Raw genomic sequence first — 12,111 nt, 5'->3', positions numbered from 1 at the left:
TAGAGACTATCTTTCAAAAAAATGAAAACCAGGAATTCAGAGAACCTTGGTGATGACACTGAAGACAACACTATTGACGACAGCTCCCTCTCTTGAAAATCCTCATTACTGAAGGCATGTGCAAAAGAAAATAAACTGACTCCACAACTGTGAAAATGCATAAGGAGGCCAGACATATGGAAGAGCTGTGCCCAAACCAATTCCAGTGTTTGTGGATCAACTGCCAATAAAATCAGGAGTAAGTCAAGCATGTTGGAAAAGCCCCAAGTCAATCATGACTCACCAGCCATGTGTTATGGTCTGCCAGATACTTGACATCTCCCCCACTCCATTTTTGTGGCCTTATAGAACAAACCGGGAAGTTTACTGATCCCTTAGCAGGCTACTATGTGTGACTGGTGGGCTGCATTACAGCCAAATGTGGCCTTTTCCAGTGGCCTGTCTTTGGTGACATCTGCCCTACCTATGGTTACCTTCATTTTAGAGATACCAGTGTGGGTACATATACTACCTCTCTACTGAGCAAAGATTATTTATTTATTTATTGACATATTTATATCCCACCTTTTTTTTGGCTCAAGTTTGAAGCCTTCCTCCAAGCCTTCTATTGGAAGAATATCTATTTAAGTTGGGGGAAGGCTCTGGAGGCTGGAGGGAGGCTCCTTGGAGGAAGGTTGGCTCCACCCCAGTGAGAGGCAACCATGCAAAACCTTAAAAGCTTTAACACAAGACAGAAAACAGCCCTCTTTGATTCAGAATCTATTATTTTGCTCATGAAATTTTATGTTTTTGCATGTAGGGTGTGAATCTCAGAAATGGGGACCGGATTGTAGCTCTCACTGTCCTGACTGCAAGAATGGTGGCATCTGTCATGAAGATACTGGGGAATGCATTTGCCCACCAGGCTTTATGGGGAAAACATGTGAAAAGGGTAAGAGGAAGTATTGTCATGTATTTAATACAAATGTGCCAAACCGCATCCACCTCAGCCAACCCAATGCCTGATAAACAGCAGGTACCTCAACAGAGTGTTGGAGCACCTGCTCTAGGTTAGCAAAAGAAGCTGGCAGAAGGTGGAAATAATAGAGATCTATATAATTATAGACTGGGAAGAGAAAGAAGTTTCCGCCTAGAACCTGAGTCACACATTGCTCAGTCCTGTTCATGCACTTTTTAAAGTAAGTGCCACTATGTACAGTGGGATTTACTCCCAATTAAGTGTGCATGGGATTGCAACTGCAGTAAATGTGGCTGGTAGCAGGTTTTCGAATGACAGAAGGAAGTGGAAGTGCTTCTTCATTAAACAATTAATTAATTAATTTAAAGAACTCACAACAACATTTATTGATTTAGCTATTTGTCCTCTGCTTTTTTTCCCCCAACAGGGGCCTAAAGTGGTTTACAATATTATTCTCGCCTCCTCCATTTTATTCTCACAACAACCCTGTGAAGTAGGTTAGGCATAGAGGGAGAGAGAAAGAGAGAGAGATGTGGACCTGCCTTTTATTGGGATCAATGAACATTTTGTTAAGTTTAAACCTGTGAATCGGGTTGCCAACCTACAGGTTGTGGCTGGAGATCTGCTAATACAACTGATCTCCAGCTTAGAGATCCGCTCACCTGAAGAAAATGGCTGCTTTGGCAATTGGACCCTATGGCATTGAAGTCCCTAACCTCTCCAAACCCCTCCCTTCTTAGGCTCCTCCCCCAAAATCTCCAGGCATTTCCCAAGCTGGAATTGGCAACCCTACCTTTGAATCATTTATTTTTAAAGTGTTTAATATGTTTGCAATACAAATAATCTCACTTTTTACCTCTGATGCCATTGTTTGGGTCATTTGGGTGAACTTTTTGGGCAGTGAATGACGGTATGCCAATTTATGCTGGCCTGCATGGCATTCAAAAGCAGAGCTTGGCTGTTATTATAATTATCTATGTGCCAAAGGCAACCCCATTCAAATTATTTAGTTAATTCCATTAGAGCACTCTGTTTGGAAAAGCTTAGAATTTGGTTTGATGATCCACAATATATTTACACATCCAGTATTTTTTGGGTAACCAGAATTGTTATTGTGAATATTCATTGCAACAGTGGATGCTTCATGTGTCTGATACTTTCCTCTTATTCTTTATAGCTTGTGGAGAAAACACATTTGGCAGGACTTGTAAAGAGAACTGTAAGGAAGACTCCGGTTGCAAATCATTTGTGTTTTGCCTGCCTGACCCATATGGTTGTTCTTGTGCCTCAGGCTGGAAGGGACTCCAGTGTGATGAAGGTAAAAGCATAAAAATAAATTGCATGTAAAGGAGAGGGACTAATGACTATGAACTAGAATGCTAGCCCCTGTGAGGGGGCTGTTTTCCTCAGCACCGTTTTATTGACTTTAAATTCTTCCCTCTCACTAGCGTTGCAGTTTACCCAATTGGGGAACCAAACCCTCAACATACTGGTATCCTGTATGTTTTCCCCAGTACAAAAAGCAGCTCCAAGGAATTGGAGATAATGACACCGACAAAGGGTTAATCCCCACCCCCAGGCACCTTGGCTCTGGTCTGAATGGGGGAGGGGGCTTTGTCTGCTATCTACCAATTAAAGAACACTCCACAGATCCAGTCATGAATTCCAAAGGATCTTACTTAGTTTGGCCCCTCATTGTCAAGGACCCTTCTACAGCCAGGCAGTCACTCAGTCATAGTGGAGTTAGTATATACCTAGGATGGGAAAGGCTCAAGATGAGTATCACTTAGACATGCGCTATTTGACCTGTTTCTATGCAATTGGGAAGCAGCTTTGTTCCCCATGTCTCCCACAGCACCAGCGTTTCCGTTATGTTTCACAAACCTGCTTTGCTACACAGCTTTGGGAAATATCTTGGCCATGGGTGTGTGTGGGGATTCTAGATTTTCCAGGTCCTGCCCACACAGCAGCCATTTTCTCTGCCTAGTCTCCATAGCAGCCATTCCCCCACCTTTCATGCCACCAAAGGACCTTTTTGAGGCTTTCTTTTTAAATCAACAATTGACCTATCGGTATAATGGTATATCAATACGTCCATGACTGGTTAAAAAAAAAAAAAAACCTTGGGAAAAGCTCCCCTTTGTAGTGGGGCAGGAAGAATTCCTCCCGTGGGAATTGGGACAGGGAAAACGAGGAGAAAGCTGCCACCTGGAAGCCCTGTTGCCACTGTGCTGCATTGGCAGCTGCAGATACACCAGGGCTTCCATAGGAAAGTGTTGCCATGCCAAAAAGGCCATGATAGCATTCCAAGGTAAGCTCAGATTTGTTTCTCTCTCTCTCCATTGGAAGTAAATTGTCAAAGGCTAAGCAGTGGGCAGAACTTTCTAGACTGGACCAGATGAAAAAGAGCCTGTACAGAATCGATACTGGAACATTCTAGACCATTGGGAAAGGTGAAGGCAACATCGAAGAGTAAAATTATTACTCAAGTCACATGCAGGCAACCTTTGGGTAACCTTCATGTTTTTCTGATCAAATGTTGTTTAGGATTAAACTCCACAAAGCACCTTGGGAAGTAGGAGAAAAGCAGGTCTTGAAGGTATATCAGAAGGTGGAAGCTAGGGTGAGAAAGGACCAGGGTAATTTTGAAAAGAGAGATGCTGGAGTAGTGGTAAAGCATAAGTGCAGTGTGGACTGTGGTATCATCTTCCAGGCAGATCTCTGTTGTACAGAGGTGTTGGAGAGGTTCCAGATAGGGCTGTCAAAAAAAAATATTCGCTTCGGGTGGCTTTAATTTGGGTCGGGAATACCAATTCCCGAATCACCCCGATTCGGATTTGGGGCTATTCGGCTGAAATTTGGCATTCCCGAATCGATTCGGGCATTTAAATGGCATTTAAAGCCATTTAAAGCAATTCGTGGCTTTCCGCGGCTCTGGGGCGGCATTTTTTGAGGTAGAGGTCCCAAACAATCAGGGTAGCTTGAGGGGACCCTCCTTGCAAGAACCCCCGAGTTTGGTGTGGATTGGGTCAGGGGGTCTGGAGTTATGGGGTCTGAAGGGGGTGCCCTGAAAGTTTGGGACCTCTACCTACAAAAATGCCCCCCCCCCCAGGAGCTGTTAAAAAACTCCCAAATACAAAAAAAAAACTCAGTGCAAAAAACTTTCTTTGGGAAGAAAGAAGGGAGGTTAATTAGAGGTGTGAAAAGTAGTGGAAGTCTTGCCTCCCATAGAAAACCAATGGGAGGTTTTTTCCCACGGCTCTGGAGGGCATTTTTTGAGGTAGAGGTCCCAAAGTTTCAGGGTGGCTTGAGGGGACCCTCCTTGCAAGAATCCCCTAGTTTGGTGAGAATTGGGTCAGGGGGTCTGGAGTTATGGGGCCTGGAAGGGGGCAACCCCCTTCTCCATTAAAACCAATGCAAAAAGTTTGGGACCACTACCTCAAAAAATGCCCCCCAGGAGCCGTGGGGGGAAAAAGCAATGTTTCCATCTTTCCTACCCCATTTCCTTCTACCCTACCTAACAATTAGTGCAAAGTTAAACACCACCAGACACCATCACAAACAAGGCAGTTACCTAGAAGCAGAACTGCCAACAAGGACAACCACACTGATAACTCTAGACTGTTCACAAAAACCCTAAACACAACCAACCACGACAAATTCAAAAGTGCCCTCCCCTGCAAAACCTAACCCTAACCTAAGACAAGCCAACCACAGCAGAAGCCCTCCCCCCCAAAAAAAAACTGAAGCCTGATTTCACACCAGGGAGCCACTGCCATGAGGTAGATGAGCTGGATCCCCCTGCAGGCAGGAACCACACAGGTGAGGCGACGCAACACTTTAGGAACCCAAGTCAACTTCAACCAAACTACACTGGCTCCCCCCCCCCCCGCAGGCAGGAACCACACAGGTGAGGCAAGCCAAGACTTCAATAGGAAGCAAGCAAAGTTCACCAAAGTTCCTCAATCTGTTAACTCAGTGTCAAGGTCTCCCCCACAGCCAGCAAAGTAGTTTGCAGGAAGCTGGCCACCTACCCCCTACCCCCAAACAGACAGAGAAACCCAATAGTAACCAGGCATGCCACAAGGTATACAAACCCACATTTTTCCCATGGAATGAAGGCCTCAGACAGTGAGAGGGTGGGGGGCACACAGGCAAGCCCACCCCAACCCAAAGAAAATATACAGAGCAGAAGCTGCTCCCCCCCCCACAAGAAAAGCCCCAAATTAAGTAAAATGATAGGGTCAAACTTTGGATGTCTTCTCTTCCACATCCAGGGAGGGACCACCAGGAAGCAGGCAGGTACAGTCAGGGAATTATAATCCAGTTAGATAGATCCAATTCCAGCAGGCAGGTCAGCTCAGGCAGATCTCTTCTCTTCCACGTCCAGGGAGGGATCACCAGGAAACAGGCAGGTACAGTCAGGGAATTATAATCCAGTTAGATAGATCCAATTCCAGCAGGCAGGTCAGCTCAGGATCCCAAGAGGAGCACACACAGCAGCCAGCACCAGCAAAATGGAAGGAACAGAGGGGCAGGGGGACTAGAAAGCAAGCTTTCTGGAAGGCGGGGGAATGTTAAAGCATTGGAAAGATTGGAAAGAAGGCGGTTAAGGGGATAGAGGTCTATAAAATTATGCATGGTGCAGGGAGAGTGGACAGGGAGAAGCTTTTCTCCCTCTCTCATAATACTAAGACGTGGGGTCATTTGCTGAAGCTGGAGGCTGAGAGATTCAAAACTGATAAAAGGAAGTATTCACACAATGCACAGTTAAGCTGTGGAACTCCCTGCCCCAGGATGTGGTGATGGCTGCCAACTTGGAAGGATTTAAGATGGGAGTGGACATGTTCATGGAGGAGAGGGGTATTCATGGCTACTATTTAAAATGGATACTGGTCGTGATGCATACCTATTCTCTCCAGGATCAATAAGCATGGCTATTATATTAGGTGCAATTTGGAACACAGGCAGGACAATGCTGCTGCAGTCATCTTGTTTGTGGGTTTCCTAGAGGCACCCAGTTGGCCACTGTATGAACAGACTGCTGGACTTGATGGGCTTCGGTCTGATCCAGCATGGCCTTTCTTATGTTCTTAAGTAGGAGAGGCTTAGGGCTATCCATGGCTACTAGTCAAAATGAATACTAGTCATGATGCATATCTATTCTCTCCAGGGTCAGAGGTGCATGCCTGTTATATTAGGTGCTGTGGAACACAGGCAGGATGCTGCTGCTGCAGTCGTCAGGTTTGGGATTGAGATAGTGAAAACACACGGGAGGTTTTGCCTTGGATTTGCCACTCTCTAGATGCACATTCCCCCCAGCCAAATTCTCAAAATTCAATAAGCTTCCATGCAGAGTTTTGAGAATCTGGCTGGGAGAAATGTGCATCTAGAGAGTGGCAAATTCAAGGCAAAACCTCCCATTGTTTCTCCTTGCCTATTTATGCATGGGAGGTTTTGCTTTGGATTTGGCGCTCTCTAGATGCACATTTCCCCCAGCCAAATTCTCAAAACTCAACAATAAGCCCCCATGCAGAGTTTTGAGAATCTGGCTGGGGGAAATGTGAATCTAGAGAGAGGCAAATCCAAGGTAAAACCTCCCATGCATAAATGACCAAGAGGTCCACCCGGCAGTGTCACCGCTCGATGTCGTTAAGGGGTCTAGACTCCTAGAATGTACCACTTACCGTATATACTTGCGTATAAGCCGAGTTTTTCAGCCCCAAAAAAGGGCTGAAAAAGCCGAACTCGGCTTATACGCGGGTCAATACGGTACGGGAGGGGAGGGGGGAAGAGGGAGGAGGGAGGAGGGAGGAGGGAACTTACTGCCGCCGCCGCCGGTCCCACGCCGCTTCCTGCTGCCAAGAGCGGCCTGGGGCGGCCTCCTGCAGCTGCAGGGAGGTTGCCCCAGCCCTCGCCCGGCCGCGCCGCCGCTGCTCGTGGCCGAAGGTGGCCTGGGGCGGCCTGGGGCGCCTGCCCCGGCCCTCGCCCGGCCTCGCCGCCGCTGCTAGCGGCCGAGGGCGGCCTGGGGCGGCCTGGGGCGGCTGCCCCGGCCCTCGCCCGGCCTCGCCGCCGCTGCTAGCGGCCGAGGGCGGCCTGGGGTGGCTGCCCCGGCCCTCGCCCGGCCTCGCCGCCGCTGGTAGCGGCCGAGGGCGGCTTGGGGCGGCCTGGGGCGGCTGCCCCGGCCCTCGCCCGGCCTCGCCGCCGCTGGTAGCGGCCGAGGGCGGCCTGGGGCGGCCTGGGGCGGCTGCCCCGGCCCTCGCCCGGCCTCGCCGCCGCTGCTAGCGGCCGAGGGCGGCCTGGGGCGGCCTGGGGCGGCTGCCCCGGCCCTCGCCCGGCCTCGCCGCCGCTGGTAGCGGCCGAGGGCGGCCTGGGGCGGCTGCCCCGGCCCTCGCCCAGCCTTGCCGCCGCTGCTAGCGGCCGAGGGCGCCCTGGGGCGGCTGCCCCGGCCCTCGCCCGGCCTCGCCGCCGCTGCTAGCGGCCGAGGGCGGCCTGGGGCGGCCTGGGGCGGCTCCCCCGGCCCTCGCCGCCCTCGCCACCGCTGCTCGCGGCCGAGGGTGGCCTGGGGCGGCTGCCCTGGCCCTCGCCCGCCCTCGCCGCCACCGCTCGTGGCCGAGGGCGGCCTGGGGCGGCTGCCCCGGCCCTCGCCCGACCTCGCCGCCGCTGCTAGCGGCCGAGGGCGGCCTGGGGCGGCTGCCCCGGCCCTTGCCTGGCCTCGCCACCGCTGCTAGCGGCCGAGGGCGGCCTGGGGCGGCTGCCCCGGCCTTCGCCGCCACTGCTCGCGGCCGAGGGCGGCCTGGGGCGGCCTGGGGCGGCTGCCCCAGCCCTCGCCCGTTCTCGCCGCCGCTGCTCGCGGCCGAGGGCGGCCTGGGGCGGCTGCCCCGGCCCTCGCCCGGCCTCACCGCCGCTGCTAGCGGCCGAGGGCGGCCTGGGGCGGCTGCCCTGGCCCTCGCCCGCCCTCTCCGCCGCTGCTCGCGGCCGAGGGCGGCCTGTGGCGGCCTTCTGCAGCTGCAGGGAGGCTGCCCCGGCCCTCGCCCGGTTGTGACGCCACCGCCGCCAGGCCCGCACCGCTTGCTGCCGGGAGCCCAGGTAAGCCTGCGGGGGGGGGAGGGGTTATAAGCCGACCCTCGGCTTATACGCGGGTGCCTAATTTTTCCCCATTTTTGGGGAGAAATTAGGCACCTCGGCTTATACGCGGGTCGGCTTATACACGGGTATATACGGTACTAAGAAGTGGAGCTATCTATTCAGCGAGACCTCACAGACAGGAGTCAATGATAATTCCTACTACTACTGTAGGCTTTCTATTGAAGAGTGCCTGAAAATTTATGAACAAGGGACTTCCTTTAAATAACATTTATTTCACATAAAATATATATGCATGTGAATATTTACACACTCTCAAAACATGTCATAAAATACAAACATTATGATTGTCTTACATGTTCAGTTATGTTAATACAGGCAAGCAGTTTCATACAATCTTTATAAGCAATTTCTCTATGTAAGGTTTTCCAACCTTGAACCTGTAATGCATTTCTCTTTATAAGATTTAAACTTGTATCTCTAGATTCATTTAGAATACTACAGTTACAGAATCTTGTAAAAACATGGTTAGTAATTCTTACAGAATAAAAATATGATTAATACAATGGGAGAGAAGATATGATTAATAAAAACATCTTAAAATTATATCAGACATCATAGCAATATTTCAGGACCAAAGACATGCTTTTACCTTGCCATGTTATCTGTAAATCATCTTAACTTTATAGGTACTGAATTTATATTCAGGATATTCATATATCTCAATATGTGTTAGCTTACCCAATGCTGTGTGCAGAGGATAGGATATTATAAGCTTTATATTTAATCTATTTTATGTTTATGGACTTCTGATCATTGTTAAGATCAGGAATGCTACATACATATGCTGAAAGTATGTGTGTGTGTGTATATGTATATATATATGTATGTATATATATATATATATATGTGTGTGTGTATATATATATATACACACACACACACACACACATACACGTTATATATAATTCATTATGTGTAAGCTTAAGCTGTATTAGTGTTCTTATGGAAGACTCAGTTATTCTCTGGCTTTGCCAATCTCAGAGAATATGTTTACTTGATTAAGAGTCTCCATGAATAAGCCTGATAGGTTTTGTATATGTTTTATGTAAGCATTGCATTATATGTGCCTTAAGCTTCATTACAGAGACCAGAGATTCTCCTTTCCCCCCAGGAACATCTCTGGCCTCTTACCCTGAGTGTAGAAGCTTCCCCTGTTATGTTGGGGAAACCTCTGACTCTTCACCTGAGAGAGTTCTCTGGTTTCTTAGAGAAATCTCTAAGAGCATCTAAGAATCCTGTTTCTGGTTCTGAGAACTGAAGAGACCAGTTCTGTAACTTGGGTTTCACAATTTCCATGTTTCTCAAGGAAAGCCAAGTCAGACTATTCAGATCATTCAGTGAGAACCCATCAATTCCTGCTAGAATTAATGAGATGTCAGTGTTTCCAAATATGGAACTGATCCAATACTCTTAGACCCCACAGTAAGGTTAGTAGGAATTCTAAGAGCCTCCATTATATGGAATAGTCTGCAAGCATTCATTCCAGACATTCAGCCTTAGCAGATCATCTGGATATGAATCCCTCTCAAAGAGAGTCATTCCCATTCTCACAAAGAGCTTGTGAAATGGTATTTCATATCACGCAAGATATGAAATAATAGAATAAAATAATAGAAATGAGTTATGGCCAGACAGACTTGCTGCCCTCTCTGTAACTCATTTCTTGTGTCTCATGCAAGAGACAAGGAAAGCTTAGTTTTACATCTTTGCAGATGTTTGGGAGAGTGAGGTCAGTTAACATAAGCCAACTTCCATCAACCCTCTGCCTTCTGGCTGTTTGATGCTACCTTTTATTCTCTCAGAACAGTGGTCAGCTGAGCTGAGAGGCAAGAAGCTTCTTGCCCTGTGTCTCTGGCTATATCCCTGCAACTGGTCACTCTTAGCGGTGGTCTGTCTGTCATTGTCACTTGGTCTGTGAATAAAACATTACAATGTTCTTGGCATTAAGTCACAGTTCACAAGTGCAAGGTCACCATCTGTTATGCTGCTTGGAGACTAGGTTTAAATCAGTGTATGGCAGCATTATTTCTTCTTTACTTAGCTGCTATCTGAGAGGCTAAATTTCCAGGCTGAAAATGACCTTGTTGTTAGTGTCGAGAAAAGCACCTCGGATTAGTGTCAGGAAAAGCACCTCGGATGCTGACATCATTTTAGACTCAACCATCAAGCATTACTTATCTTAACCTTGTAGCCGTACAAGTTTATTTATCTTAAAACAGCTTTAGCCAGCATGAACTTTACCCCACTTTATTTGTTTCAGAGAAGCCTCATTCTATATGCTGTTACTCTTATAGATTCATAGGAAAACCATATGTTCAGACTAACCATTGCTCAAGCCTGTGACAGCCGTATCCCCGGGTCTCCGGGGAGGCGGCCAGGTGGGTCTTTAAAAAGATCCGCGCTCCCAAGCCTGGAAGCGTGGATCTTTTTAAAGAGCCGCCCGCCCGTGTCCCCGGGAGACCCAGGGCGGGTGGGTCTTTAAAAAGATCCCCACTCCCAATCCTGGAAGCGCGGATCTTTTTAAAGAGCCACCCGCCCATGTCCCTGGGTCTCCCATGGAGGTGTCTGGGTGGCTCTTTAAAAAGATCCCCGCTCCCAAGCCCGGAAGCGTGGATCTTTTTAAAGAGCCGCCCGCCTGTGTTCCCGGGAGACCCACGGACATGGGCAGGTGGGTCTTTAAAAAGACCCGTGCTTCCAGGCTTGGGAGTGGGGATCTTTTTAAAGAGCCACCCAGCCACCCCCGGGAGAAGGGGGGGACCCTGGGAGAGTGGGGGGGGTGGGGAAGGGAAGGCGATCCTGGCCCCTGCCAGAACCAGGAGCCTCCGGGAGAGTGGGGGAGAGGGAAGGTAAGGCGATCCTGGCCCCCGCCTGTGCCAGGAGCCCCTGGGAGGGTGGGGGGGGTGGCGGGGGCGGGGGCGGAGGGAGGCAGCCGGGTGAATCTTCAAAAAGACCTGCGCTACCTGGCTTAGCAGCGCGGATCTTTTTAAAAGTCCACCCGGCTGCCTCCCCCTGACTGCTCGAGGAGCTCTTTCTTTCTTTTTTTGAGAAGGCAGGAACCTGCCAAATCTGCCGAATCAGGCAGAATCGCCAAATTAGCCTGATTCAGATTCTGTGGTTTCCCGCCTTTTTTTGTTTCGGCTGCTCCCGAACCAAAAAACAGCCGAATCAGGCAAAATTCGGCTGTTTTTTGGTTTGGGAACACCCGAATTCACAGCCCTAGATCCAGAAGCTATACAGAAGGCTTAGCCAATCCAAAGCTACTGTGGTAGTGAGAGCAAGGTAAGGATGCTAATGAAATACTTTCAGGCTGCTAGGGCAATCTAAACCCACAACTCTCTGGTAAACCTTACTGACCACTCTTACCCTGTCTTTAAAGTCATTGCTGAGCTCTCTTGCAGATATGCTATGTGGATGGACTGAATTACAGAAAAATGGGAATGCTAGTACTCACCTGTATTGCAAGGATAAAAACATTAAAAAGTGGTACTATCAGAAACTATAAATGAGAGAGGATCTGGGGAGAGGCAAGCAATGGATAGCAGTAGCAAGTTCAAATGAAGTGATGGTTGATTAACAACATTCAAACTAAGAGTTTTGTTGGTTCACACATCGTTGATTCTTCTCTTGCAGTTTGTGAGTCTGATTTTTATGGGCCAGATTGCAAAGTGGCGTGTAACAACTGCAATAACCGAGGAAGGTGTGACAGATTTAAGGGCTGCGACTGCAACCCCGGCTGGCATGGCCTACAATGTGAAAAAGAAGGTAAAGCAAAGGTAACAGTGTTGTGCAACAATAAATATTTGTGTTCCATATAACATTTGTGCCAAAGATTCATGGCTCCTCTTGGCTTGGCCCAGGACTTGTTTCAAACCCTTTGCCCTATATACAAAGTTTGCTTATATCTTGAAGTAAATTCATGATCAACAAAAGAGAGGCCTTTTATGCAGGGACGTTTCCCTGTGGTCACCTCCGCTGACTGCTTCAGGGCTTCCTTTGAATTATGC

At 48.8% G+C, this 12,111-nt stretch overlaps 1 protein-coding gene across 2 annotated transcripts in view; it reads left to right on the top strand.

Moving 5' to 3' along the window:
* The window catches only part of TEK (TEK receptor tyrosine kinase), a 78,031-nt gene that overhangs the window by 22,272 nt on the left and 43,648 nt on the right, over window positions 1-12,111 (top strand). For both annotated transcript variants that reach the window (XM_056848634.1, XM_056848633.1), the window contains exons 5-7: window positions 800-931; window positions 2,136-2,276; window positions 11,738-11,869. In XM_056848634.1, coding sequence (XP_056704612.1) covers window positions 800-931; window positions 2,136-2,276; window positions 11,738-11,869 — 405 coding nt within the window. The remainder of the gene's footprint in view (window positions 1-799; window positions 932-2,135; window positions 2,277-11,737; window positions 11,870-12,111) is intronic.

This window comes from Euleptes europaea, chromosome 4, assembly GCF_029931775.1.
Source record: "Euleptes europaea isolate rEulEur1 chromosome 4, rEulEur1.hap1, whole genome shotgun sequence".
NCBI lineage: Eukaryota > Metazoa > Chordata > Lepidosauria > Squamata > Sphaerodactylidae > Euleptes > Euleptes europaea.
This window is presented reverse-complemented; position numbering and strand designations above follow the sequence as displayed.